Below are 27,030 nucleotides of genomic sequence, written 5' to 3' on the forward strand. Positions count from 1 at the left end.
CCGGTGCAGACAATGGAATTCTGCCGGTGACCTTGCTACAGCCTCTCAGAAAGGGGGATAAACTAGAGCGATGGAAAAAACACTTCCGGATGCATCTACACAATGGCACTTCAGTGACATAGCTGTAGTTCTGCTGTAGTAGGAGTATTCTTCCTGAGTATTCTTCCTGAGACCTGGTCTACACCTAAAACTTAGGTCAGCCTAGCTACATCACTTAGAGCTGTGAAAACTTTCACACCCTGTGTGATGTAGTTAGGTCAATCTAACCCCTGCTGTAGACGCAGATAAGTCAAGGGAAGAATTCTTTGTTGCCTTAACTACTGCCTCTCCTGGAGGTGGATTTACTGCATTGATGGTAAAACTTCTTTTATCAACATAGGCGGTGTCTACGCTAGTCACTCATTTCTACTGGATATTGGGATGAATGCACACTCCCCAGTCCCTGGGTCTCCTTCTCCCAGGCTCCTGGCTGATGCGGAGCTTTCAGCTTCTTCCCAAAATGCCAAATCCCAATTAACTAATTCTGTGTCCCTGCCACTCCACATATGGGTGTCTCCAGCTCCACATTAATACTGCCCCACAACCCCACATCACTTCTACCTCCAGCCCCTCCACTAGTTGTGACCCCGCAGCCCCCACATCTGATCCTATGGCCCCTTTTCTCCTCCCATACCTGGTGCTGCAGAGAGGGAGGGGGGGAGGAGCTTCCAGGGGTCATAGAGCTAAGAGGCCAGAGGTTGGGTAGACAGGCATCCTCCAGGCAATAGGGGCTAGGATTACTTGGCTAGAGAAAACCATTTTTCCATTCCCAGAGGGCTGTTACCCCCCATGTCTCAGGGACACAGTGTGATCCGGGATCCCACCCCCACGCAGAGCCAGGGTCGGATTCTCTCCCCGGGGAGGGAGCCCAGCGGGAAAATGAAGATCGGGGCCTCGTCACCAGCATCGATAAATGTCACCTGCCCCCGGTCACAGTCCAGACAAACCCGGATCCTGCTGAGGACCAGGCTCAGGGGCAGGGGGGTCACTGGGGAGGTGAGAGCCTGGAAGTGACCCTGCCAGTGCCGCTCCACACTCCAGATCCCCCCCTCAGGGCTACGGCTGATCTGTCCCTTCTTCCCCACAGACGCTCTGGCCACCCCCACAGCCCAGCATCTCCCATCCCCCACCTCCACCTCCCAGCAATGTCTCCCCGAGGTGAATCCCTCACAGCCCAGCACACAGGGCGCAGTGTCAAATCTCTCAGGGTTGTTGGGCAGTCGCTGCCATGCGTTTCCCCGTCTCACACTTTTCCGATCCTCAGACAGGACGAGGATGGGATGAGCCGTGTCTGGATCCAGAGTCACATTCACTGGGGAGAGAGAATCAGAGCGTTAGGGGCAGAGCTCGGCCCTGGGGGAGGCTGGGACCATTTCTCACACTCCCCAGCAGCCCTGTCCTGGCTGGGACAGGCCTGGATCCCAGGGAGCTGCCTCTGCCCTGGGCACCAGAGACTGAGCAGAAATGTCACTGTAGCTCCTCAGGGTAGTGATCGATCTATCGGGGATCAATTTATAGAGTCTAGTCTAGACGCGATGAATCGATCCCCGAGCTCTCTCCCCGTCAACTCCGGTTCTCCCCCCCCCCCGCCGTGAGAGGTGGAAGCGGAGTCGATGGGGGAGGGGCAGCATCTCAGCTCAACCCCCCCGCCGCCCCCTTAGCATAGACCAGGGCCTAGTGTGTTTCTCATTTGCTTCCAGAAGCTTCAGCTCCCAGCTCCTTCTGCTGGGGCTGCTCCATTCCCAGGGGCACAGACACAGCCAGGACGGCGTCAGAAGCTTTTATTGAGGAGGGAACAGAGGAAGCCGGTACCAGCTTTAAACCCAGAGGGAAACTCCCTCCCCTAATGCAGCCTCCACTGCCAGGCCAGGGAACAGAGAGGAAGGTGCAGCACTGGGGAAGAGCTGCTTGAAACCAGAGAGTAGGAGGTGGCATTGGGTGGGGGAGCCCCATCCCCAGCCCAGAGAGAAGGGAGGAGCTGGCAGCATCACAGGAAGAGCATCTCCCCAATCCAGGAAGCAGTGAGCAGCTCCAATGGGAGAGCCCAGCGCTGCCCACAGGAAAGGCAGGATGTTGGAGAAGAGCGATGGGGAGACCCCCCTGCACCGGGGTAAAGCAGAGGGATGTGTCAGCCCTCAGGGCAGAGAGCTCTGTTCAGGTGCTGCTCAGTGAGTGTTTCTGTTCATCAGCCTGGGCATGAACTCAGCACTAAGGTTGGTGTCAGGAGTGTTTGTGTGATGACAGCTTGGGATCTCCCCAGCAGTTCCGGACCCTTGGTAGAAGTTGGGGGTGGGGCACGAGGTCCCACCACCGGTGGCCCTACTCACTCTGAGGCCCTGCTCCATTACTCCTCTTCCCACCAAGCCCTGACCCCTGGCCGGGCTGGGAGCGTTGCCGGCTGTGGAGAACCCTTGACCCTTCACTTTCCTGGGTGGGTCTCTGGGGGGCCTGAGAGCAGCCCCCGTCCCATGTCCCTGCTCCCTGGGGTGCTCCACCCAGGGCAGGTGGAGGGTGCAAGGCTCCCCAGTGCCGTTCGGGCTCCCTGGGTAGGAGCCCGGCTCTGGTTTCTGGCCTGGCCAGGGGCCAGAGCCTCGGGGGAAGAGGAGCAGGGGTGGGGCCAATGAGAGGAGCCAGTGCCAAGAAGCTGCTGCAATCTCACCCTGTCTGTGCGCTCCGAGTGGTTCCCCTCTTTTTCTCTCCAGTGCAGACGGCAGAGTGTCTGGAGGGGTAAGGATAAAACAGGTGAGATTTCAGGCTTCATATTTATAACAGCATCCCCACTCTGATCTCCTAGAACTGTGTTTTCATCATGACACAGAAACAGACAGAGACACACTAAGGTATTTAATGTGAAAAGGTCTGAAACCTCTTTCCTCTCTCATTCAGGCATCTCCCAGCAATGGACCCAACATCGTTTTGAACTCCCAACTTGTCAAAAGACATGAAATTGTAGAAAAGATCCTTGGGTCCTGATTCTGTCATCCCAGATCTGCTTAGGCTTCATCAGGGGAAGTTTGAGTTGCAAGACTGAGGTCGCAGTTATGCTGGTACACCCTGAAGGTGATATTGGACATTGGACTATCAACTATTTCTGAAAGAATTCTTTATAACTAGAAAGCTCACCATCTCCGCTACGAATCTGAACCTTGATGAATCAAACTCATGTCTGTATGTATATTGATTTTTTAACCATACTTTCTTTTTTTGTTTTTTAATAAAGTTTAGTTTAGTTGATAAGAAATGGCTGTAGCGTGTATTTGGGTAAAATCTGAAACATTCGTTAACCTGGGATGTAAGGTGTCCGATCCTTTGGGATTGGTAGAACCTTTTCTTTTATATGATGAAATAAGATTTTCAGAAATCATCGTATTTGACATAACGGAAATGTTGCTTTAAGTGGCCTTGTTATTAAGTGATGTGTTCATAAGTTGCTATATGGGACAAAGAGATGTTTCGACCACACAATGTGCTTAAAGACACCAGACACTCAAAATGTACTGCCAAGGAGCAGTTAGCAAAGTCCAAAAAATCCCACGTGGAGAAAAGGGTCAAAGTGATCCATGCACATCAGAGTGTAATGACTGGTAATGAATGAATCAGAAACGAGAATAACTTGAAAATAGCTTGGACAGCAAAAGTCCTTCCAGTTAGAAGATACAATGCATAACACACAAAGGTGATTGGAAAAGAACTAATAAATATATAATCTGGATGTGTATAATACGTCAGACATTGTAAGGAGCATCATAGGAGAAATGCATCATGACCTGCCTATGCACCAGGAGAAGGTAAGTGGGCAGTATTTCTGTCACTTCTTATTTTCATAGTAATTGTAATAACAAGCCATGCTTTTGGAACAAATAAGGGGTTGAATTAAGCAGTCTGAGTGTCTTGGACCCTAAGTGTGTGGCATTCTCAACAATTAAATAGAAGCATAATCTAACTATGAACCAATTGACCAGCGCCATTCTCAGTCTCAGACACTTATCCCAGTTTCCCCTCCTAGATCCCTTCTAGGTACCTTTGAACTTCCTCAGAGCCTCCCGTAGCGCAATGGTTTTCTGGGAGAAATCACTGACTCGCTCCTCCAGTTCAGGAGAAATCTCCTCTGGCTGCTGGAACTTCCCCGTCTCACACCTGGAGAGAAACAATTTCACATGATTATAGTTCATTTAGTGACTCATTATAAGTGCTTACTGGTGAGTCACTGCTCTAATGGGCTTGGAGTTAGAATTCCTCTGCTTCTCCCTGCTGCAGAAATCTGTCCCCTAGGAATTAGACTGAGGCACCAACTCCCCCCTCCCCAGCTCATTCCACACAGGTCTCCAAACAGTCTTCAGGTTGGAAAGACTCTTGACCACTGCTGGCCTGGGCTGAATGGTAACCAGGGCCCCAGCAGTGACAGGCCCATATTCCATCTCCACTATCCTGAAGTGCCCAGTCCCCCAGGGAGGTGACATCTCTGGGAAATACTTGAGGTCAGTCCTTCCCACTGAATGGAGAATCCCAGAGTCTTCTATACGAGGGCGAGAACCTCAGGATGAAGTTGATCAGAGAGATTTGTATCCAGAATGTGACCTTCCCCACACATTTTGCTGTACAGCCCTGGGGAGATGCAGTGCTAACATCACCGTCAAGCTCTTTCCCAGCATTGTGAAGTGTGACGGGGAGTGAGAGGGAGCCACATACCTGCTCAAGGTACTTCTGACATCCTAGAGGGAAGGGAGAGAGAGAGAGAAAAGACTGTCAGTTCCATTTGATTCACACAGGGGATCCCAGGGAAGGGATTTTGCAAATATGGGGAAGAGAGGCCCTGCCCTGGCCCCAGAGCCATGGATTCCCTGAGCTAATGGGGCTTTTCCATCTCTAAGATCTCTGTGTCTGTAACTCTGCAAAGAACAATACTCACTCAGACATCAGCAATGCACATGCTGAGTTACACTCAGATCTCAGACCGCTGGCTCCAGTGCTTATGATTCAGGAGCCCTCCCTTCCCTGTGTGGGGATCTGGGATGTTTCTAATCACAGGTGTTGGCTTCTAATTGTCCCTGGGGGTGCTGAACCCCAGGCCCTGCCCCCACTCCACACCTTCCCCAATGCCACACCCCCACCCTTCCTCTTCCCACCCCCGCTCCACCCCTACCCAGCCTCTTTCTGACCCCTCCTTTGTGCGCACCCCATCCCTGCTCCTCCCTCTTCCTCCCAGTGCCTCCTGCACACCATGGAACAGCTGATTGAGGCTGGTGGGAAGCGCTGGGAGGGAGGGGGAGGAGTTGATTGGCAGGCAGGAGGCGTTGGGGTCAGGGGGGGAGCTGGCTGATGATGGGTGCTAAGCAGCCACTAATTTTTTCCGTGGGTCCTCTAGCCCTTAAGCACCCACGGAGTCAGCATCTCTGTTTCTCCTTGTCTCACCTGCAGGAATTCACTTGGTGGTTTTTGACACTTCTCCTCCAGCTCACTGATCAGCTCACTCAGATGGGAAATCTGCTCGGAGAGTTTACTGACATTTTCACTCTGGATCCTCGCAATCTCTTCGTCCAGCTTCCCCAGCTGGGCCACCAGGGGTCGCTCTTGTTCCTTCAGGAACTGCCGCAGTTGCTGAAATTCAGACACAATCTTCTGCCTCTCGGTTTGTGTTTGTTTCTGTACGAAAATAGGGAAAGGGCTGGTCAGGGACATGGATGAAGCCTGAGGTCCTTTCATGGAGAGCTGAGTGTGCAGGAGGGAGAACTTAGTTGAAAATCCTGATTTCTGACATTTGACTTTACCCTAGGGAGAGGATTCTCTCACAGCTTCCACTTCAGCCCCTATCTCTCTGAAAGGAAGGTTTGCATGTGTGTCATGTTAGCATATTATGTCATTCATGGTCTCTGGGAATTCAGACCCAGAGCAGCAGGAGGCAGGACTCAGCACTACACTGACAGAGACACTAGGGGAGACAAAAGAAACAAACATGTTAATGCACGAAATGACCAAACACAGTGGACAGCACTTCACAGAGACATTCAGTTCACTTGGGGAGGATTTCTGGGCAAGTCACAAGAGCTAGACATTAACTGACCAGCTGAAATGGAAGCTTAGGGCTTGTCTACACATGAATCCTACCCAGCAATCCGTGATCATGGTGAAACACACACAAAACCACTTTCACCAAGGCCACACAGGAGTCTGCCTCCAAATAGACCTCTCACTGCCAGTCCCTCAGAGGTGAAAGTAAGCCGGTCTGGTCTGGTACGGCATACCGGGAAGAGCCAGTACGCTGTGCTGGACCACACCGGCTTCCACAGCGGCGACTGAAAGGGCTCTGGGCTGCCCATGGCTTAGATTTAAAGGGCTCATGGCTCCCCGCCGCTGCTCTGGTGGTCGGGCTGGGGCTGGGCTCTGGTGGCCGGGCTGGGTCGGGGATTTAAAGGGTTCAAAGCTCCTCACGGCTGTGGGCAGCCCAGAGCCCTTTAAATCCCAGCCACGGCTCTGGCGGCCGGGCTGGGGTCAGGATTTAAAGGGCTTTGGGGTTCCCTCAGTGGCAGGAGCTCTGGGCCCTTTAAATCCCTGCCCCAGCCCCGCAAAGCTCGGATTACCCCCTGGTGGCCAGAGCCCCGGGCCCTTTAATTTGCCCCTGAGCCCTGGGGGCTCCCAGCCACCTCTGCAGCTGGGAGTCCCTGGTTGATTTGAAGGCCTTGGGTCTCCCAGCCATAGCTGGTTCCCCAGGGCCTTTAAATCTTGAGAGGCCCCTCCTCTTCCGGATGAGACCACGCCCCCTCAGGACTCCGGCAGTACCCGTAAGTCCTGTAAGTTACTTTCACCCCTGCACTCCCTGCTGGTTCATAACAACAGGCACCTACCAGATACTTCTGGCTTTTCCCCTCTCCAGTCACTTTCAATCCCAGCAGCTTTTCTCTCTCATCCCTCAGAGTCTTCAATTGGGCCTGGATTCTTTCCTGAAGAAACAGAAAAGATTTGGGAGCTTTTATTTGAATGGTTGAGAGGGGTGTGGAGCTTTTAGTTTTTCCATCCAAAACCAAGATGACTGTTGGTCCTAATCGCTTTGTGACATCAGGGTCACCAAGGAGATGAAACCTTATCAATGCAGACTGGGAATGCGTCATATTCTGACTTATTACCAAATCAGGTTCAGTCTTTTCAGTAATTAGAGAGAGATCTCAATTATAACCAAGCTTTATTGCTATTTGTGAATTGATTAGTGGTGCAGCACATAACAGGGCACTGGAGTCACATGGGGGTGAATCAACAGCCCTATTTTTTAAGAAGGTTTAACAAAGAAAGTGATACAAATCCCAGAAGCCAGCAGGGTTTCAATAAGGGCTTGGATTTCAGCCCTGAAGCCCTGGGGACTGCACTGGTTGGAAAGAGTTGGTCTAAGCACCACGGCAAACCCCATGAGATGTCGGGAGGCCATTCGTCTGGTTGGAAGCTGCGCAGTTCCAGTGTTGTGGAGCACTATCCCTGTCTGGTAGGGACCCAGCACTGGACGTGGGTTTGTCCAGTGAAAAAGAAAGAGGAGAAGACTGAGGATACTAGTGAGGGCGGGGGTAGGGGTGGGGGGTGGCACTTCCATGCAGAATGATGCAGGTGGAGGCAAGCTGAAGAAGGCAGGGGAGGGCCCATGCAGGCAGGTGTGGGGATGTTCTGTGTTCTGGGGATGCCTCAGTGGCCACCCTAATTAGACAGGCAGATTTGTATAAAGAACGGTTGGGGTTTGCCCCAGTGCTGCTCTAAACGTTTTCAGTGGCAATGCCCTCTGGGCCGGTCCCCACCGTCCCATTCCCTGGTAAAGATCCCGGAAGCAGTGCATTCTGGGATATTACAAAATCTGCCTGGTGGGACTAATAGAAGGATTTTGGCTCGTCCTTGTCCATGTACATACTAGAAGAGGTCAGACTGGCACCGGTCAGCTCCAGTCTGGGGTTAGTTTTGCTACAATCCAGTGAAATCCCAGTGGTACTTTGCATGGACCTGAGCTGTCTGGAGCCCTTTTGTGTGCGGGCTCAAGGTGCCGGGAGTCCACACAGTGTTTAGCCCAGTGATCTCCTCTAGTGCAGGCCGGCAGCATCGGAGATTAACCCCTCATGGAGCAATACAGGAGTTCAGAATCCCAGTGGGAATCCTTGTCTCCGTGCTGAGCCTGGGAGTCTTTTCTTCCTACTGTTTGCACTTCATCACTGCTCAGTGGTGCTGAGGGGGGCAGCATAGGCTAGTGGTTAGGGGAGTGGGCTTGGCCTTGGATAAGTGGGGGTTTATACCCAGTTTTGCCACTGACCTACTGAGTGACCTTGGACAAATCACTTTCCCTCTTTGTGCCTCAGTTTCTCCTCCCACCTTTTGTCTCTCTTGTCCAGTTAGAACAGGGGTGGGCAAACTTTTTGGCCCATGGGCCACATAGGGATTGCAAAACTATGGAGGGCCGGGTAGGGAAGGCTGTGCCTCCCCAAACAGCCTGGCCCCAGTCCCTATTTGCTCCCTCCCACTTCTTGCAACCTGACTGCCCCCCTCAGAATCCCCGACCCATCCAACCCCCCCACACTCCTTGTCCCCTGAGTGCCTCCTCCCGGGACCCCCCATCCCTAACCACCCTCCCGGGGACCCCGCATCCAACCCTCCTGCTCCCTGTCTCCTGACTGCCCCACCCCCTACCCACACCCCTGCCTTCTGACAGGCCCCTCAGGACTCCCACACCCCATCCAATTGCCCCCTGTTCCCAGTCCCCTGACTGCCCCCCAGGATCCTCTGCCCCTTATCCAACCCCCTTACCCCCTTACCACGCCACTCAGAGCAGCACGTCTGGCAGCCTTGCAGCCCGCTCGGAGCCAGACACGCTGCCGTGCAGCCCTGCAGGACTGCTCAGCCTCGCCGCCCAGAGCACTGCCTGCGCAGCTGTGTGGCTCCGGGGGCTAGGGGGGACCACGGGGCGGGGAGGTGCTAGCCTCCGCAGCTGGGAGCTCAGGGTCTGGGCAGGATGGTCCCGTACGCTGGATGCGGCCCAGGGGCCGTAGTTTGCCCACCCCTGAGTTAGACTGTAAATGGCTCAGGGCAGGGATTGCCCCTCACTGGGTTTTGCGCAGGGCCCCCCACAATCAAGGTCAGATCTCATCTGTAGGGGCTGCTGGGATGCAAATAACAATAATAAACACTGTGATCCAATCAGTAATAACAGCCACAGCTTGTAACTCCCCCTTCTCCGGTCTGAAGGCAGCACTCCCACATAGACTGGCCTGCAGCTCTTGTGAATCAAACCTCACTGGGCATTTAATAACTTCCTGTCTGCAGAGAGTTCCCTTAGTTCACTGGTGGGAGCTGGGTTTGAAAAGGATTCAGCTGCTCAGAGAAAACTTTCCCACATCAGATAATTTTTAAATCGTTCTCTTGCCTTTCTTGCCAGGCTGGAGTATCATTAATTTGTACAGCCTCTTTCATGCAATGAAGGCTACACACAGCTGAGTGACACAGATACACCAGTCTCAGGAAACTTGTGATGCGAAAGAGATTACCCATAAGACTGGACAGCAACTCTGTACCTTGTACTCCTGGGTGGCTTCCTGTATGGGAACCACCATGTGAGCGCGGTGAGCCCGGGACTCTCTGCAGATCAGACAGATGGGGGTTTGATCCTCTTCACAGAACAGTTTCAGCGACTCCTGGTGTTCCCCACACACCCCGTCCCCTCCTCTTCCCTTTGCTGCCTGTAAACTCAGTTGCTTGGCGATTTCTACCATGTTTGCCATCTGCCTGTTGGGCCTGAGGTTTCTCTGTTGCACAGTTTGTCTGCACTGAGGGCAGGAGATGTCTGTATCGGATCCCTCCCAGTACTGGCTGATGCAGGCTAGGCAGAAATTGTGCCCGCACTCCAGAGTGACAGGTTCTGTGAAATACTCCAGACAGACGGGACATGTCGCTTCCTCCTGGAGACTTTCCATGGGGTTCTCTGCAGCCATGGCTCCCTCTGGGCAGTGTAACAGGGTAAGTTTCAATTTCCTGAGTTCACACTATGCCCCGCCTGCAGCAGCAAGGAGGTGTTTCCCTTCCTGGAACTGACTCCTGGTCTTTGTGTAAATTGCCAGGTACATGCAGGGGCGAAAGAAAATGCAGGCCTGTTATTTACCAGGCTGCACGTGGCAATAGACTATATTGGTAAGGGATGCAAGGAGAGTATGGGTCACGATGCAAACTACAGACACACAGACACAACTAAAATTAATCAATTTAAAGTTTTATTGGGGATAATTACAAGGGGTAAGGGAGCAGCATATGATTAGCTAATAGAGTTAATGAAACTTAAAACACACAATGACTAAAATATCTACTAACAATATTTATAAACAAAGATGCAGCATTTAGTAATAACCGATACTTACAAATACAAACCAACGCATAACGACCGGCAAACATAGAAACTCTGTTTGAAACACGTGAGCTGAGAGAGAGGCTTTGAGGTGATCAGGCTCGGTTACGGGTGTACACAGGATACACAGGATTCGTTTTTCTTTCTCCTCTCCCTGCCTGCACATGGCAGGCAGGCCTATAAAGTACCAACTATGACATCATAGAAGCGTCATAAGGGACGGGGCCCAAAACCTGTTTGTGTTTGTTTCTGATTGGCACAAGCAAAGTTTACACCAAGTAGGGGAGCAGGTGCCTTAAAGTCTGGCTTCGCCCCCAAAAGGGGAGGAAATGCATATTGGTTTAGAGTGCGTTCAACACTGAATGACAAAAGAAGAGGCCAGAGCAATACCGGTATGGGCAAGTTTTACAGGATGCAGACAGGAACTCATCTCAACACTTTGTTCAGTTGGAAGGGGCCTACCTGTAAAATTACAGCCCTGGAGGTTGTGGTGAAAAATTTACCACTAGGGCTGTGGTCTGGCAATCAGCCCTCTGTGCTGGTGGAGAGGGTCACTGGGGCTTCACATGGACGTCAGATCTCCCTGTGAGGATGAACCTGCAGGAGCAGGGTCTGTGCGTCTAAGGCGTGTTGGTGTCACTAGGCATAACCCTAGGTAACTCAGGAGGGTGGAAAGCCATAAGTGTCAATAAAGCCTTCTGTAGTAGGCCTGAATGAACTAAAGTCACTCCATGTCTGACCAAAGCGCTTCCATGTTTATGTTTGAACTTTAATCAACCTAGCAGGCCAGTAACCGAGAATGGAATGTACAACAGCTAGCTCAACTGTGGTACTGCCAGGAGATAATGATGAAGCCTGCTTACACCTGGCTAAGGGGGGGGGGCAGAATAACAGATCCAGGAAAGTAAAACAAGATAACTGTTCACAGAAGAGTTACTAACGAGCTAAAGTGGTTTTTGCCAAGTATGACTTAACTGCTTAAGGTAATTGCTATTGCAAAGTGTATTTGCTGCATGGGAATGAAAGGTGGGGGAAGAGGAGGAGTGTGGGGGTGATGGGAATGCTTAGCTGAAGTTATGTATAAAGAGAGGAAAACCGCTTGTATCTGTGTGCGGGATTTGAGATTGCTATGTCTCCCTTGCTCCTTATTTGGGCTCAAATAAACTTTTTTTTGCTTCTCCACCTTGGTGTGTTTATTGGAAGCGAAGCACACCGGGCAACGAACCACTGTTGCTGTCGCCTCGAGCCTCTGTGCCGGCAACAGTTTTGGCGTCCCTGGGTGGGCTCGAGGCAAAATTATGCCTTGCCTGGACTCCTCCAATGGCGGCGGACGATGGTCACAGCCGACGCCCAGCGCGCACCGGTGCCTTTACCGGGGGCCTCGGCAGAGACGCGTCAGGCTGACCTTGGAGGATACAATGGTGCAACGCACTCAGATAGTGGAGAAGCAGCTGCGGGCGACGGTGAGGAACCGGTCTCATGGATAAGGTAGGAACCGTCCAGTGCTGTTAACCTTTTGTTTGCCTGTTAAGATCTGGGGACGCCCAGTGTCTTCCCATAGGTATGGGGCAGGAACAGAGTTCAGGCAGGGTACGGTGTACACCCTTAGAATGCATTCTGATGAATTGGAGAGTGTTTGAATCAGATCCATTGACTAAAAGTAAACTGAAAAGGTTCTGTACAGTAGACTGGCCTCAGTATCAGCTAGAGAGCCAGGAAAGGTGGCCACCGGAAGGATCACTTAATTACAACACGATCCTTCAATTACTCCTGTTTTGTCAGCAAACAGGTAGCTTCTGAAGCTGTTTGTATGTAGAGCTCTTGTAAAAATCCCTCATCATATGCCCCAGAGCTGCACTGGGAGGAGAACTATCCGTGCGGACGTCTGTCTCTGTTGGGCTCACGCAATCTGAACTTATTGACTGTGCAGCAAGATAAGATGCATCGTGGTAATAGGAAATAATGGTCTTGGGGTGTGTGTGTGTATACCAGTGTGAGTGTTCGTTACCGGAAGACGCCCAGAATGCCCTGTGAAGCAAATGCTAATGATCAGGAGTATTCTAACGCAAGCCCGGTAACTAGTGGATCTTTAGGAGATCCGACCCACGGTGGGCTGACTCGGCCTGGCATCATCCGGCGAGGAAGCTTCCTGGGTCTAGGAATGTGTGAACCCATCTTCCCTCCTCCCCTTCCTTTCCGTGTGGGCTACTGACAGTCTGATCATCTCACTGGATGCAATCAGAGTAAGCGGCGCCGTCTCCCAGAGACTAGCCGACGCTCTTTGCTAAAGGGAGGTGTAGGAGAGTCATGGTCATCCCCGTTAGTCTCTCCTGTGTGAGTGCCCTGTAGGGAGAGATCCTTAGTTTATGAGCCGCTAGCGCGGACAGGGCACCCTCTCTGTGTGTGTACGTGGAAAATGGGTAAGGGACAGTCTAAACATTCCACCTCACCCCCTAAGGGTACCCCAGCATGTTACATGTACGTACATTATGGTCCTAAAACCTGCAGGTATTTAGAGAATTGGAATTTTTATATCTAAACAATGTCCATTAGAAGGTACCTTCAATCTAAATAAGATCATACATCTCAGAGGAGCTTTTAATCACCAGAGAAGAGCCTCTGACACAGTGTAAGCAATTTGTCTAGGAACGGGTTAATTTGAAACTCGGCTAACCCCAGAGATAAAGAGAAAGCTGCTCTGCGTACGAGGTCAAGAATCAGCACAGACTATGTTAAGTACAAAGAAAAACTGCTTTCAGCCCCAGCTGGTTGTGGAAAATAGAGATAGAGGTAAACCAAAGGCAATACAAGTTACAGAACTGAGATTGCATTTGCAAAGCTTAACGGTTCAGTGAGATCCAACAGTTTTTGCAACCCCGAAGCCGGACAAGCAGCTGACCTGAACTGGAATCTCTGAAAGAGATGCCGCAGGAAAGTCCAGGGTGTAAAAGAACAGCCCTCCCAAGAGCGGAAGCATGTTGGAAATTCTGGGCAAAGCTGTATACAGGATAATCTTCCGTCCACCTATTCCCCTTCTCTGAATGTTATATACAGATGTGAACAGTCTGGACATGTGTGAGTATTAAAGTGGCTTAAGGCTTGGGGCATTCATGTTCTTCCTGAGTGATGTGGGAGTGTTCCCAACACTCTCCATTGTTGTTTTATTATTTTTAATGAAGCTTTAAAATTTGGTTATATGGTGTGCTTTCTCTATCCACCCCCCCCCACCATCCTGCAGTGTCAGTTTGATCACCTGACATGAGGAATTGATTGGTAACAGAAATTTGTCACAGTTTGGTGAGCAATAGAGAATGGGGGAGCCCTGCAGAATTTACACCATCTATCTGTTTTACCCTTGTTATTTTATGTTTGCTTTGTTTGGTATTGTTGGTGTTATATGTTGAGGATTGTATGATTAAAGGTGTGCCCACTCTCAGCCGCAGTAAGTCTGAGAACTGGAGGGGGGTTTAGCATTCCTCTCTCGACCCTGGTTGACCGGGAAGGGTGGCAGGTGGATCTACCCCCAGTTGTAGCAGGACTGGGCAATAAAGTGGTTGGAGAAAAGGGAGGACCCGGGTAGTCTTGTGAGTAGAAATGTTTTAGGGAAAAGACCAGAAGGGTGGGGGCTAGTTGTGAAGCCCACCCTCCTAGCTAAACTGGTAGTGGAACAAGTTTGTGTCCAGGATAGGGACGGTTCAGCGAGAAAAGCAGGATCGGGCCCAGGCGGGCAGGCAACAGACAGAGAGATTGAAAAACAGGTTGGAACAAGTAAGTGATTTAAGGCAAAGTGCAAAGTTAACTCTGTAGTTGCTAAAGGGAACAGCAGTTGAACTTTGTAAAAAAACATACAAGAAAATATGGGGTAATTCCCCTGTGTTGTCTGAAATCAATAAAGGTATTTGTGTATTTTAAGTAATGATTGACTGCCCAGAAGGGGCAGACCTCTGTTTTTGTCTTTCAGATAATCAAAGAAAATTAATGCCAGCTGAACAGCATTCAATATACCATGCATTTACTAATGGAGTAAAGAATTAAGTTTTGTGTTCTATGTTCTGTCTTGTGGTGTTTGTCTTGTGGCCAGAATTGTTGTGTTTAATATTTTCATGGGATGGTCTGGTTTAAAATCAAGTGAAAGGGTTGGATTGAAATGCAGATACTTGTTTTGTTCAACTTAGAATACAAAGTGTTTGGATACCTCAGGAAAAATGTGATATACTAAAGTCTAATACATTTCCTTAAGAAAAAGAAAAACTTCATTGGCCAAATCTTTTAATTGAAAGTTTTTAAATTGATTGTTTAATTGAAGTTATTAAATTTTGCATATTAACAGTCTTTGGAAGCAAGGACATGAAGAGTTAACCCACTCCCCATATTGTGCATGGGATCGTTCTGGCTACCTCAGACTTCTAGCCAGCGGGCTAGGGACGGTGGGAAGCTATTGGACTAGAGTTTGTATTGAATGAACTCCTCAAAGTGGGTGTGCTTGTCCTGACTTGTTGTTCCAAAGCTCTGTAATAAGGTTAATTTAGTAAAAGGGTATATGTGGCATACATTAAATAATAAGTGTATGTGTTCATTGTTAACAAAAGGTGTATAAATAAAAAGTAAAAGTTTCCTTTGTAGGTTAAAAGAAGCCAAAAAGGGGAAAAGGAAAAAGAACAAGTTAACTGAGGAGAAAAAAAAATAGTTGACATGCTCAGTTTCAGGATAAGACACTGACTCTGTTCAAGGACACTGCTCACATCTAAAACTTGGCTAACAACCAAGAAAAGGGTGGGGGGGCTTGAATATACCCAAGCAGATGTAAAATCTGCAAAGACACTAATGCAATGTGTTAGGTTTCTTTTCTCACAGGTAAAGAAGCACTATCCGAAGACCCTAGCAGCCCCGCTACTCCTTGGAACCAGAAGACCGGATCAAGGTAAAAGACCACCAGCGAAAGACTGCTTTGGCTCCATGCTGGAATGGCCCTTATTAAGTCCTGCTGACTACTAACACCGCTGTGATGTGCCAAAGACTGACTGCTTGGACCCAGGATTCTCACTGCAAAAAGACCCCTCCACCTCAGAAGAATTTTCCTACTGATGATTAGCCTATTCCTTTTTCTAGTTCTATTGTGCTTCTGGACAGCAGGGAAAAAGGACAAGGTGACGTGCTGGTTGAACCTCTCCCTTGTCCACGCACAAATTTACTGTGCCTTTGAATTTTTCTAAAAGAAGCAAAACCATTACAGGATGGTGTATTCCTAATCCCTCCCCTGTAGAATGCTGAACTACAACTGTTTGGGGAAAGGAAAAGAAACACTCACTCCACTGACATTGCCAAAGTCCAGGAATTCCTGACCAGAAAGGACATTGAGAACTGACCCTGGTGAAGAAACCCAAGGAATTATACACTGGCAGGAAGAAACTTGTGGGACCCATGTTTGGGAATGTGGTATTAATTGGATTTTGGGGGTTATTCTACAGGCTGCGCCCTGTGTTTTGGATAAATCCTTCTGTCATAAACAGATAGTTAAGGGTTAAGGTCTCTTTTACCTGTAAAGGGTTAACATGCAGTACCTGATGACCACCTGACCAGAGGACCAATCAGAGATAAGATTTTTTCAAATCTCTGTGGAGGGAAGCTTTTGTCTGTGTTTTCTTTGTTTGTCTCGGAACTCTTTTTGGATCTAAGAGAGGACAGTCATGTCTCCAAGTTCTCCTGGAGTAGTTTCTACTAATTAATAGTGAGTATTAATTAGGAAGGCGAATTAGTCTTTTGAGTTGTTTTCTACATTTGCAATTGTGTGTTTGCTAAAGGAAATGCTTTATTCCTGTTTGCTGATATTGCTTTTACTGAGAAAAGGGGGAGAGGGGATTCTCTCCAGAGATTGATAAGGTTATACCCTATGAGTGTCCAGCTTGGGCTCATAGAGATTCTGTATTTTCTTTTTGTTCTCTTAATAAATTCTTTTCTTTTCTTTTCTTTTCTTTGGACTTGGTTAATTCCTTCTCTTGTGGAAATTCAGGGAAAGTGGAGGGGGGAAGAGACAGTTCCTCCTGGGTTTGATTCAAGCAGTTTGAATCAGGTATCTCTTTCCAGGACTAGGGAAGGGGAGGGGGGAAGTGAGTCCCTCTTTGTGTTGAGTCAAGGATTTGACTCGGTGTATATCTCTCCAAAGTGGCGAGGAGAGGGGGGGGGGAAGTGGGCTGCTTCCCTGTGTGTAGAGATTCAAGGGGTTTGAATCTGGGTTCCCCAGGGGAAGCTTGGGGGACAGGCAGTGTGTCAGACACTTTAACCTGACTGGTGGCAGCAAAGGAGACCTACCCTAGGATTTTAGGGTGGGGGAATACATGCTGGTCCTCACTTTGAAACCCCCCAGTTTCAAGTGAGGGTGCAGACCAGGACATGGTGAGCAGCGGTGTTTCGGACCCAGAGACAGAGGCACGGCTTTTCTACCAAAGGCACTTAAAAGCAAAAAGCAGCTTTTCTTTCTGTTTGCTTGGACAGGCAGCTTGAGGAAAAGGGAGTTTTGAAGCAGTTTTCAGGGTTAGAAGGAGTTTTTTTTCTCTGCTGGCTATGCTGAGGAAAAACTCTTCCCTAGAGGTGTGTCCTTCCTTTGTGATATCAGGTATCACTCAGGATTCCTAAGGTGGGGGGAAGTGCTCCTCAAAGTACATTCCCATCCAGCGGGAAGAACAGGTTTGGTGAGGAGAGAGAGCTCCTCCAGCCAGATTTTTTTTCCCTGTGTCTTTTGAAATCCTCTGGAGCCAGGGAATACAAATCCCTGAGAGAATTCACTATACTTTTCTCGCAGGTACTAAGTAGCACCAGCTGGTCAGCTGGGCTTATTAGTACCACAGCTCAGAAGGAGGGGGAGATTTTTTATTTTTTGGAAACAGATTTTCAGCTGGGTTTAGCTGAGGGATAAGGTTTTCTAACAGGCTGTGTTAGAAAAGGATTTTTTTCCTTCTGCTTTTCTTTTTTCTCCTTTTTTTCTTTCTGTCCGCTTAAAAACAGCTAGGCAAGAGGTGTAAGTTTTTCTAACAGGCTTTGTTAAAAGGACCCCTACTGTGAGGTACTTAAAAATTGCTAAAGGCAAGTTACCAAACCAGATTTTCTAGTTTCTTGTAAGCCAGCAAACAAGCAAACACCATTTGCAAATCAAAAGCTTTTGTTTCTTTCTATTCAATCGCGAGTAGACAGGGTAGGAATTGGGAAGCAAGCAACCCAATTCCCTCACTGCAGAGGGGTGTGACCAGCACCAAAAAGCAACACCAGCAAGCCACACATAAAATTCATTGACTGCAGAGGGGTGTGGCCAACACCAGAAGGCACTGTTCCCCATCCCAAGAAATTTCCCACCTACATGGCAGGTGAGAACACTGAGGCCTTCTTAAAAAATTTTTAAAAGGACCTGCCATGGGTACAGCATCCCTGAAGACCAGTACAAGGACTGGTCAGGAAGTGGAGTTTTGCTGTGTATAACAATTATTCCATCCCCATGCTACTGGGGGAAGACTTGGCCAACCATGTGCAGCTGGCCAAGAGGGGGGGAGTGGTCACCCGCAGCCAGGCCGAACAAGCAGGCACTCCCATCCCTGTTCCTGAGCCATCCACCAAGACCCGGTCTGTGTTACCAGACACCCAGACAGAGGTGGTGGAACCGGATCCCATGCCAACAACTACAGCAGCCATAGTACATCCAGTCCCAGGACCGGAACTGGAAGAGCAACCAGCGTCAGAACCAGCGCCAGCACGGACGCCAGCGCTTGCAACTCCACCGCCAGGGGGCGCCAACGGGCCTGAACTGGCAGAAGCAGCAGACAACTCTACCCAAGAGGCTCAGCCAGAGCCTGAAATATCACCTTGTGCACCAGCGGAGAGCGGTCCACAGTCAACGAAAACAACCCCATCACCTACATCGCTTCCAGAGGGACCAAGCCCAAGTCCACAGTCTAAGGAGGAACTGGTGTCTCCAGCTTCAAGTAAACAGTTCCAGACTGAGCAGGAAGCAGATGGCAGCCTTAAGAAAGCTTGGGCGGCGGCACGCAGCAACCCACTGCCTCTTAGCTCTTCTACTCAATTCCAGTTGTTGTAAAACAAAAACTTTTATATAAGGACATTTTTTCTGGTGGACACCAGAAAGGCCAGAATCCTCAAAAACAGTTGGTAGTTCCAACTAAGTACCGGTACAAGCTCTTAAGCTTGGGCCATGACATCCCAGTGGTCATTCTGGGGTAAACACAACCAAAGACAGGTTGGGCAAGTCCTTCCACTGGGAGGATGGGCAAGGACGTTGCCAAGTATGTCCGGTCAAATGCAGAAAAAGTGTTGTTCAATGTCAAATACCTTGTTGTTTACATACTTAGTAGTATATGTAATAGTACATGTGTTTTGTTTATCTGTTTATTTTACAGTTCTAGGAGGAAATCACCACCAGTAGTTCCCACTGTTGGCGATTTGGGGGGCGTGTCATAAACAGATAGTTAAGGGTTAAGGTCTCTTTTACCTGTAAAGGGTTAACATACAGTACCTGATGACCACCTGACCAGAGGACCAATCAGAGATAAGATTTTTTCAAATCTCTGTGGAGGGAAGCTTTTGTCTGTGTTTTCTTTGTTTGTCTCAGAACTCTTTTTGGATCTGAGAGAGGACAGTCATGTCTCCAAGTTCTCCTGGAGTAGTTTCTACTAATTAATAGTGAGTATTAATTAGGAAGGCGAATTAGTCTTTTGAGTTGTTTTCTACATTTGCAATTGTGTGTTTGCTAAAGGAAATGCTTTATTCCTGTTTGCTGATATTGCTTTTACTGAGAAAAGGGGGAGGGGAAATTCTCTCCAGAGATTGATAAGGTTATACCCTATGAGTGTCCAGCTTGGGCTCATAGAGATTCTGTATTTTCTTTTTGTTCTCTTAATAAATTCTTTTCTATTAAGGACTTGTTTGGTCTTTCCTTGGGTGGATTCTCAGGGAAAGAGAAGGGGGAGGTATCCCTCTGTAGTTAGATCCCGGTATCTCTCCTAGGAAAAGGGAGGGGGGAGTAAGCAGGGGGAATGGTTTGTTTCTCCTGGGTGTAAGAACTCCATGGATTTGGGGCTCTTGGAATCCCCTAGGATTTTGGGGAAGGACTGTGTCTCAATCCACATTTCCTGATTGAGTGGTGGCAGCTTACTAGATCTAAACTAGGATTTTAGTTTAGAGGAAAACCAAGTCAGGTCCCCATCTTTGAACCCACAAGCTCAAAGTGGGGGTGAGACCTAGGACATGGTGGCAGAATACATGCGGGTCCCCATCTTTGAACCCACAAGCTCAAAGTGGGGGTGAGACCCCAGGACACCTTCAGTATGTATTGCCCTCCCTAATTGGATTTTAAATGACATTGCCTTTATCCAGTTTTCAGATCACTTTTACATACCCAGATTGCTCACAAGGGGCTGCCATTAGATTAGTATAACAGAGAGCCTGGGCTATTTCCTCTGGAAAAAAAGAGGGACCTGAAAGCCAAGAAAATGATGAGAAATTGGGCCAACTAGAAAAGGCCACTAGACTTATTTTTGAAGCTCAGCTATCTTAAGTATAGGCTGGAGTTGGTGAGTTACATGTCATTTTCACCATTAGTCCTATGACCCAGAAGTTACTGACAGAGATGGTATTGAATATCACTGAGGCTGGGAAGGCATTGCAGTGGGATCTAGTATGTTTAGAAATTCAGGATTTCCTAAATGACCAGCTGATGGCCATTCAGAGTGATCTTAAGCACCAGACTTGACCCACTGCCCTTACAGACATATCAGGAGTACCATCTGATCTGTGGTCATGAAGACATACTTGGACACTTTCTGGGTGGAAGTGTGTACATTTACAGTGCTCCTTCCAAGCATTTGGACCGGTTAGGGTGGGTGTGGGCTCCCACATACCGAATCCTGCTGGGTCCATGGGGAGGATGAATGTGGAACTGAATACCCCCTCATTACTAACCCCAGCTCCTTAGAGCTTAATTGCTTTTTGTCCTCAAAGTTTGAGAAAACTCAGCCAAAAGGTTTGTTGAGTATTCTCAAAAGGGGGAGTTGTTGGTGTCACTAGGCATAACCCTAGGTAACTCAGGAGGGTGGAAAGCCATAAGTGTCAATAAAGCCTTCTGTAGTAGGCCTGAATGAACTAAAGTCACTCCATGTCTGACCAAAGCGCTTCCATGTTTATGTTTGAACTTTAATCAACCTAGCAGGCCAGTAACCGAGAATGGAATGTACAACAGCTAGCTCAACTGTGGTACTGCCAGGAGATAATGATGAAGCCTGCTTACACCTGGCTAAGGGGGGGGCAGAATAACAGATCCAGGAAAGTAAAACAAGATAACTGTTCACAGAAGAGTTACTAATGAGCTAAAGTGGTTTTTGCCAAGTATGACTTAACTGCTTAAGGTAATTGCTATTGCAAAGTGTATTTGCTGCATGGGAATGAAAGGTGGGGGAAGAGGAGGAGTGTGGGGATGATGGGAATGCTTAGCTGAAGTTATGTATAAAGAGAGGAAAACCGCTTGTATCTGTGTGCGGGATTTGAGATTGCTATGTCTCCCTTGCTCCTTATTTGGGCTCAAATAAACTTTTTTTTGCTTCTCCACCTTGGTGTGTTTATTGGAAGCGAAGCACACCGGGCAACGAACCACTGTTGCTGTCGCCTCGGGCCTCTGTGCCGGCAACAGGCGCGATAGTCAGATTTTGTGGAATTCTTTTTTTTTTATACTATATAATTTTGACAGATAATGTTCATTTTAACCAAATTTTATATTTATTGTAAACTTTCACAGTTGCACAAAAATCTGGGTTTCAGCATTTCATTCCAATTGTTACCAATTTAAATTTTCACAGCTGTTGGAAATTATGGAGGGATCAGACAATATTTCGGTCAGACCAGAACTATTTAATGACACTGAGATTCAAAAAGCTGAAGCTTTAGAACTGTTAAAATTGTCTGTGGGCAGCTAAATCTTCTTCCTCCTCCAGCATCTCCCCCAGGGCAGTAACCCAATTCCTCCCCCACCACCACAGGGACAGAGGCTGAAAGTCCATCTGATGGCAGCTCAGGGGCCTGCGGAATGTGCTGGGATCTCAGCTTGGGCCCTAGCTCGGCAGGTGACCCTGTAACACAACCACACTCAGCAAGGCCTGCACTGATTTTCTCCCTTTTTGTCAGTCTCAGAAGACTCAGGGACTAAGTGGTCCACAGAGAACTGTCCGAGGGCAGTGGCTGTGCGGGGAGCTCACACTTGGGGTCCTGCACTGCACAGGATGTGGGACAAACAGAGAGCTCTAGGGGTCCCAGGTTCAGTGCTGGGTGCGCTGGCCAAGAGAGCAGCCGTCACACCTGTTCTTAGCCTGGAGGCTACTGCTTCTTTTTCCCTGCTCCGAGAATCGATGCCAGCTTCGGTACTGTGAACGCACTCCGCCGACTTAGCGCGTTTAGTGGGGACACACACAATCGAATGCATACAATCTGTTTAGAGAATTCTAATTCTATACATTCAATATAATTTCGTACTGTAGACGTACCCTTAGAGACTAAGGTCTTGGCTACACTTGCAAGTTAGAGCACACTAAAGCTGCCTAGTGCACTCTAACTCACTCCCCATCCATGCTGACAAGGCACGTAGAGTGCTCTGACTCCATGGCTAGAGTGCTCCTGGTATTCCACCTTGGCGAGAGTAATGCCATCTGATGCGTCTTGGCTGAGACGCCCCAGCATCAGTGTGAATGAGGTGTTGCATAACTATGCTCTAATCGGCCTCCGGAAACATCCCATAATCCCCTTAAGTCAAGTGGCCACTCTTCTCATTGTTTTGAACTCGGTTGTAGGAATGCGGAAAAGACCTTTCAAAGCTCCGTTTCTGACAGACGGCTGCTTATCTGATCCGTGACAAAGCAATCATTACTGAGGAATGTTGTTTGCTTTGAGTGAGTGAGAGAGAGGCGGGGGGGGAAGAAGGGGGGTCTGAACTTACAAGACAGCGTGCTGATACACTCAGCACCCCAAAAACCCACTCTCTCTCCCCCCCACATACACACAACACACTCCCTGTCACACTCCACCCCACCCCCAGCATTTGAAAAGCACCTGAACGCTGGGATAGCTGCCCATAATGCACCGCTCCCAATGCCGCTGCAAGTGCTGCAAATGTGGCCACGACAGTGCGCTGTCAGCTGTCAGTGTGGACAGACTGCGACGCTTTCCCTACTACGCTCTCCAAAGGCTGGTTTAACTCACAGCACTCTACATCTGCAAGCGTAGCCAAGCCCTTTCAAATTGATTTGGGCATAAGCTTTCGTGGGCTAAAACCCACTTCATCAGATACATGGAGTTAAAAATACAGTAAACAGTATATATATTACAGCACATGAAAAGATGGGAGTTGCCTTACCGAGTGTGGGGAGGTCATTGCTAACAAGGCCAATTCAATTAAGGTGGAAATGGCCTATTCTCAACAGTTGACAAGAAATGGTGAGTATCAAGGGAGGGAAATTTTCTTTTGTAGTGCTAACGAGGCCAATGCAATCAAGGTGGACGTTGCCCATTTCCAACAGGTGACAAGAAGGTGCGAGTATCAGCACAGGGAAAATTACTTTTTGTAGTGACCCATCCACCCCCAGTCTTTATTCAGGCCTAATTTGATGTTGTCCAGTTTGAAAATTAATTCCAGTGCAGTTTATCATTGGAGTCTGTTTTTGATGGGAGGGGAGGGGTTAAGAGGAGCCCATATAAGAAAAAGACCCCAAAATTGGGACTGTCCCTATAAAATCAGGACATCGGATCACCCTAATCCCTTTGCCACTTGTTGCCCCAATGAGACCTAATCCCACAGATCTGTACAAAATGTTCCTGGCTGCTGTGGAGTCTAATTATTTGATTAATTCTGTGTCCCTGCCACCTCCACAGCTGCCTGTCCCCAGCCTGGCTGTTAATTCTACCCCCTGCTCAGCCCTCATGTCTGCTCCTCCTGCAGCCCCAGGGGTTCTTTCCCCCTCCCTGCTGCTGCAGGGAGGGAGGGGGAGGAGCTTCCAGGGCTTATAGTGCAGGGCTGCCCAGAGGATTCAGGGGGCCTGGGGCAAAGCAATTTCAGGGGCCCCTTCCATAAAAAAAATTGCAATACTATATTCTCGTGGGGGCCCCTGCGGGGCCCAGGGCAAATTGCCCCACGTGCTCCCCCCCACGGGCGGCCCTGGGAAAAATAAACCTTCTGCCTCTCAGCACAAACCCAGTTTTGAGAAAACTTCTTTACAAGGTATCACTGGTTCTCAGCATGAGCTAGTGCTAAAAGGCACTAAAGATCATTAAAAGGGTTGGACAAATATTTTCCCTCAAACCTTTTCTTGGATTGAAAACTAGGGGCTTTTAAAAAGCAGAAAAAAAATCACGGATAATGTCTGCTTTCCTTTAAAAAAAACCACAACAATTTTTGATTGAAAAGCTGAAATTAGTCTGCCAAAACCTGAACATGGTTTGGGGTTTCAGATGTGTATGGTCAAATATTTGCTGCTTGCTGTGTTTGATTGTTTAAAGAAACAATAACAAAAATTCTGCTTAAAAAAAATCCAAAACTTTTGAACCACCTCAGCTTGTGACCAAACGCCTGAGCCCATCCAGGCAGAGATTTTTCCAGGTTTCTGATACTCTGCTGGCTTCCTTGACTCATATCTGTCTCCATAACTTTGGGTTCATTTAGGTTAGAACATAGGAACAGCCATACTGGGTCAAACCAAAGGTCCATCCATCCAGCCCAGTATCCTGTCTACCAACAATGGCCAATGCCAAGTGCCCCAGAGGGAGTGAACCTAACAGGTAATGATCAAGTGATCTCTCTCCTGCCATCCATCTCCATCCTCTGACAAACAGAGGCTAGAGACACTATTCCTTACCCATCCTGTCTAATAGCCATTAATGGACTTAACGTCGATGCATTTATCTGTTTCCTAGAGACTGGATCTATGGGGTCCTTTACAAACTGGAGATGGTTACTGTGGGTTTGTCTTTAGTATAGCTGACGTACATACTCCACGAACTGAGCATTTGAGCTTATTCCAGAATCTGGGATGAGCCTATGTTGTGAAAACTGAAATGCTCAAAATAGCACATGCATGTGAATGGACACAGGGTGCTAAAATTAAATTAACCCAGGGGTTCTCAAACTGGGGGTCAGGACTCCTCAGGGGGTCACGAGGTTATTACTGGGGGTCGTGAGCTGTCAGCCTCCACCTCAAACCCCGCTTTGCCTCCAGCATTTATAATAGAGTTAAATATATTAAAAAGTGTTTTCAATTCATAAGGGCGGGGTCGCACTCAGACATTTGCTGTGTGAAAGGGTCAGCGGGACAGAGTTTGAGAACTACTGAATTAACCCCTCTGAAGCCTCAGGGAATGCAGGGGAGGGGGGGGGGTCTCCCTTGGTAGGATTGGGAAGGACATTGCTCTTCTCATGTGATCCCTCCCCCAGTGGCTAATTTTAAATGAAGCTACTACCCACCCCTGACATGAATCTCCCTATGGCACTGAAATTAAATATAGACTATAATTTGGCATTTGAGAAGTGAAAGGGATGGTAGCCCTAATTGAAAAGCTAACAGCTTGGCTCTCCTGCAAGTTTCTACCCTCAAACTGCTGAATGAGCTTGAGGGTAGGGAAGGCTGTGCCTCCCAAACAGCCTGGCCCTGCCCCCCTATCTGACCCCCACCCACTTCCTGCCCCCCAATTGCCCGCTCCACTCAGAATCCCCAACCCATCCTGCTCTTTGTCCCCTCACCGTCCCTCAGAGACCCCCACCCTGTCCCCTGACTGCCTTGACCCCTATCCAACCCCCACTAAGTCCTGACAGACCCCGGAATGCCCACAAACCAACCCCCCCATTCCCTGTCCCCTGATGCCCCCCCCCCCAACCTCTGCCGCCTCCCTGTCCCCTGACTGTCCCTGGGACTCCCTGCCCCTTATCCAACCCCCCTGGCCCTGGCCTCTTACCCTTGGCTCCCCCCTCACCCAGCGCCTCAGTGCATCGCATCCAGGACCGTCCCTGAACAGCTGCAGCGTGGCTCTGGCAGGGCTCCTGAGCTCTTCCCTGCGTGGTAAGGGGGCGGGGCTGCAAGCTCCAGGCTGAGCGGAGGGAGCTCAGGCCCCGCTGGAGCTCGCAGCCCCGCCCCCTTACCACGCGGCTCTGCACGGGGAGAAGCTCAGGGGCCCTGCCGGAGCCACGCTGCAGCAGTTCAGGGACGCTCCTAGATGTGCTGAGGCTCCAGGAGAGGGGCGGAGGCGCGGTCGGGCTGGGGCGGGAGCCTCAGCCGTTCTCTTGGGGGCCCCTGCGGAGCCCGGGGCAAATTGACCCACTTGCCCCCTTTGACGGTGCTGCCCATAGGAGCCAGCTGAGGTCACTCAATCAAGGTGAACTGCAAACCAAACCCCAGAAGCTGATGGTTATTCCAATACTTAGATTTACCAAGCCAGCCAAAACAACTTCTATATTACCATACAGGTTACTCAGAAGTCCAAACCACGCAGTTCCCTCAAAGTACCCAGCCTCAGGCCTCCGTCCAGACACACCTGTCAGATATGATGATGATTACTGAAAATCTTACTTCATCATATAAAAGAAAAGGTTCTTCCAATCCCAAAGGATTAGCCACATACCCAGGTTCGGATTCTCTCTTACCTTACCCAAAATACACGCTATAGCCAATTCTTATTAACTAAACTAAAATTTATTAAAAAAGAAAAGAGAGAGAGTGTTGGTTAAAAGACCAATATACAGACAGACTTGAATTCAATTCTTGAGGTTAAGATACATAGTAGAGGTGAGCTTGTAGTTGCCAAAACTCCTTTTAGAAATAGTCCATAGGTTACAGTCCAATGTCCATGCCCAGGGTGACTCCAGTCAGTGACTGGGGATCTCAATCCTTATGGCTTATGGTTCCCCCTTCTTGAAACCCAAAGCAGATCTGAAATGAAGAAGGATCATGTCCCAGGGTTCTTATACATTTCCAGCAGCCTTTCGGCCTGAGAAAACAATAGGCCTAATGCTCCTTCTCCCAAACATCCTGGCAATTAGCACAGGGTAATTTATCCATTAAACAGTTCAGATACAGGTTACCACAATCTTCAAAGAGACACATAGATAATACTACTATTTCACTTAAGTGTCTTCCTAAATGTTAATATTCTTTTTTTGATCTTTGAATCAAAGCTGTAGCGATAGACAAGACTTGTTTGCTCATATCACAGGACCTGAACAAACATCTACCCTTGAGATCTCTAACAATGCAGACTTGCATTTCAAACCTCTGTTCATTTACATATCTTCCAAACCAGTTTCTAAAGTTTGGCCATGGGTCAGGTTAGTCGATTAACTCTTTCTGGCCCTGTCACCTTTCAGTGAGACATTATACTACATTCAGAACATCACTCCCCGCCCCTGGGCAGCCCTCTCATAGTGATGAGGAGCCAGAGGTCCTTGAAGATCAGAGACAAAGGTGTGTGAGGCCAGAGAGGCTGAGCTCAGGGCCCCCAGTGGGAATCATAGATTATTAGGGTTGAGAGGGACCTCAGGAGATCATCTAGTCCAACCCCTTGCTCAAAGCAGGACCAATCCCCAAATGGCTCCCTCAAGGATTAAA

At 48.8% G+C, this 27,030-nt stretch overlaps 1 protein-coding gene across 1 annotated transcript; it reads right to left on the bottom strand.

The window, feature by feature from the left end:
- Positions 1-313: 313 nt before the first annotated feature.
- LOC120383921 (zinc finger protein RFP-like) lies at positions 314-9,996 on the bottom strand. The gene is made up of 7 exons (XM_039502249.1): positions 9,573-9,996; positions 6,882-6,977; positions 5,452-5,682; positions 4,729-4,751; positions 4,061-4,176; positions 2,699-2,758; positions 314-1,351 (listed from the first exon to the last, which is right to left on the bottom strand). Exons 1-7 carry the CDS (start codon positions 9,987-9,989, stop codon positions 834-836), a joined length of 1,461 nt encoding a protein of 486 aa, XP_039358183.1. The 5' UTR covers positions 9,990-9,996; the 3' UTR covers positions 314-833.
- Positions 9,997-27,030: the final 17,034 nt, after the last annotated feature.

Source organism: Mauremys reevesii, linkage group 15 (assembly GCF_016161935.1).
Source record: "Mauremys reevesii isolate NIE-2019 linkage group 15, ASM1616193v1, whole genome shotgun sequence".
In the NCBI taxonomy this organism is placed as follows: domain Eukaryota; kingdom Metazoa; phylum Chordata; order Testudines; family Geoemydidae; genus Mauremys; species Mauremys reevesii.

Excerpts from the sequence above, each read along its gene's own strand:
- LOC120383921 (XM_039502249.1), bottom strand. The coding sequence starts at position 9,989 with ATGGCTGCAGAGAACCCCATGGAAAGTCTCCAGGAGGAAGCGACATGT. Across the intron at positions 5,683-6,881 it reads GGAAAAGCCAGAAGTATCTG|AAACAAACACAAACCGAGAG; the intron begins GTAGGTGCCTGT and ends ATTTTCGTACAG. Across the intron at positions 4,752-5,451 it reads CACCAAGTGAATTCCTGCAG|GATGTCAGAAGTACCTTGAG; the intron begins GTGAGACAAGGA and ends CCTTCCCTCTAG.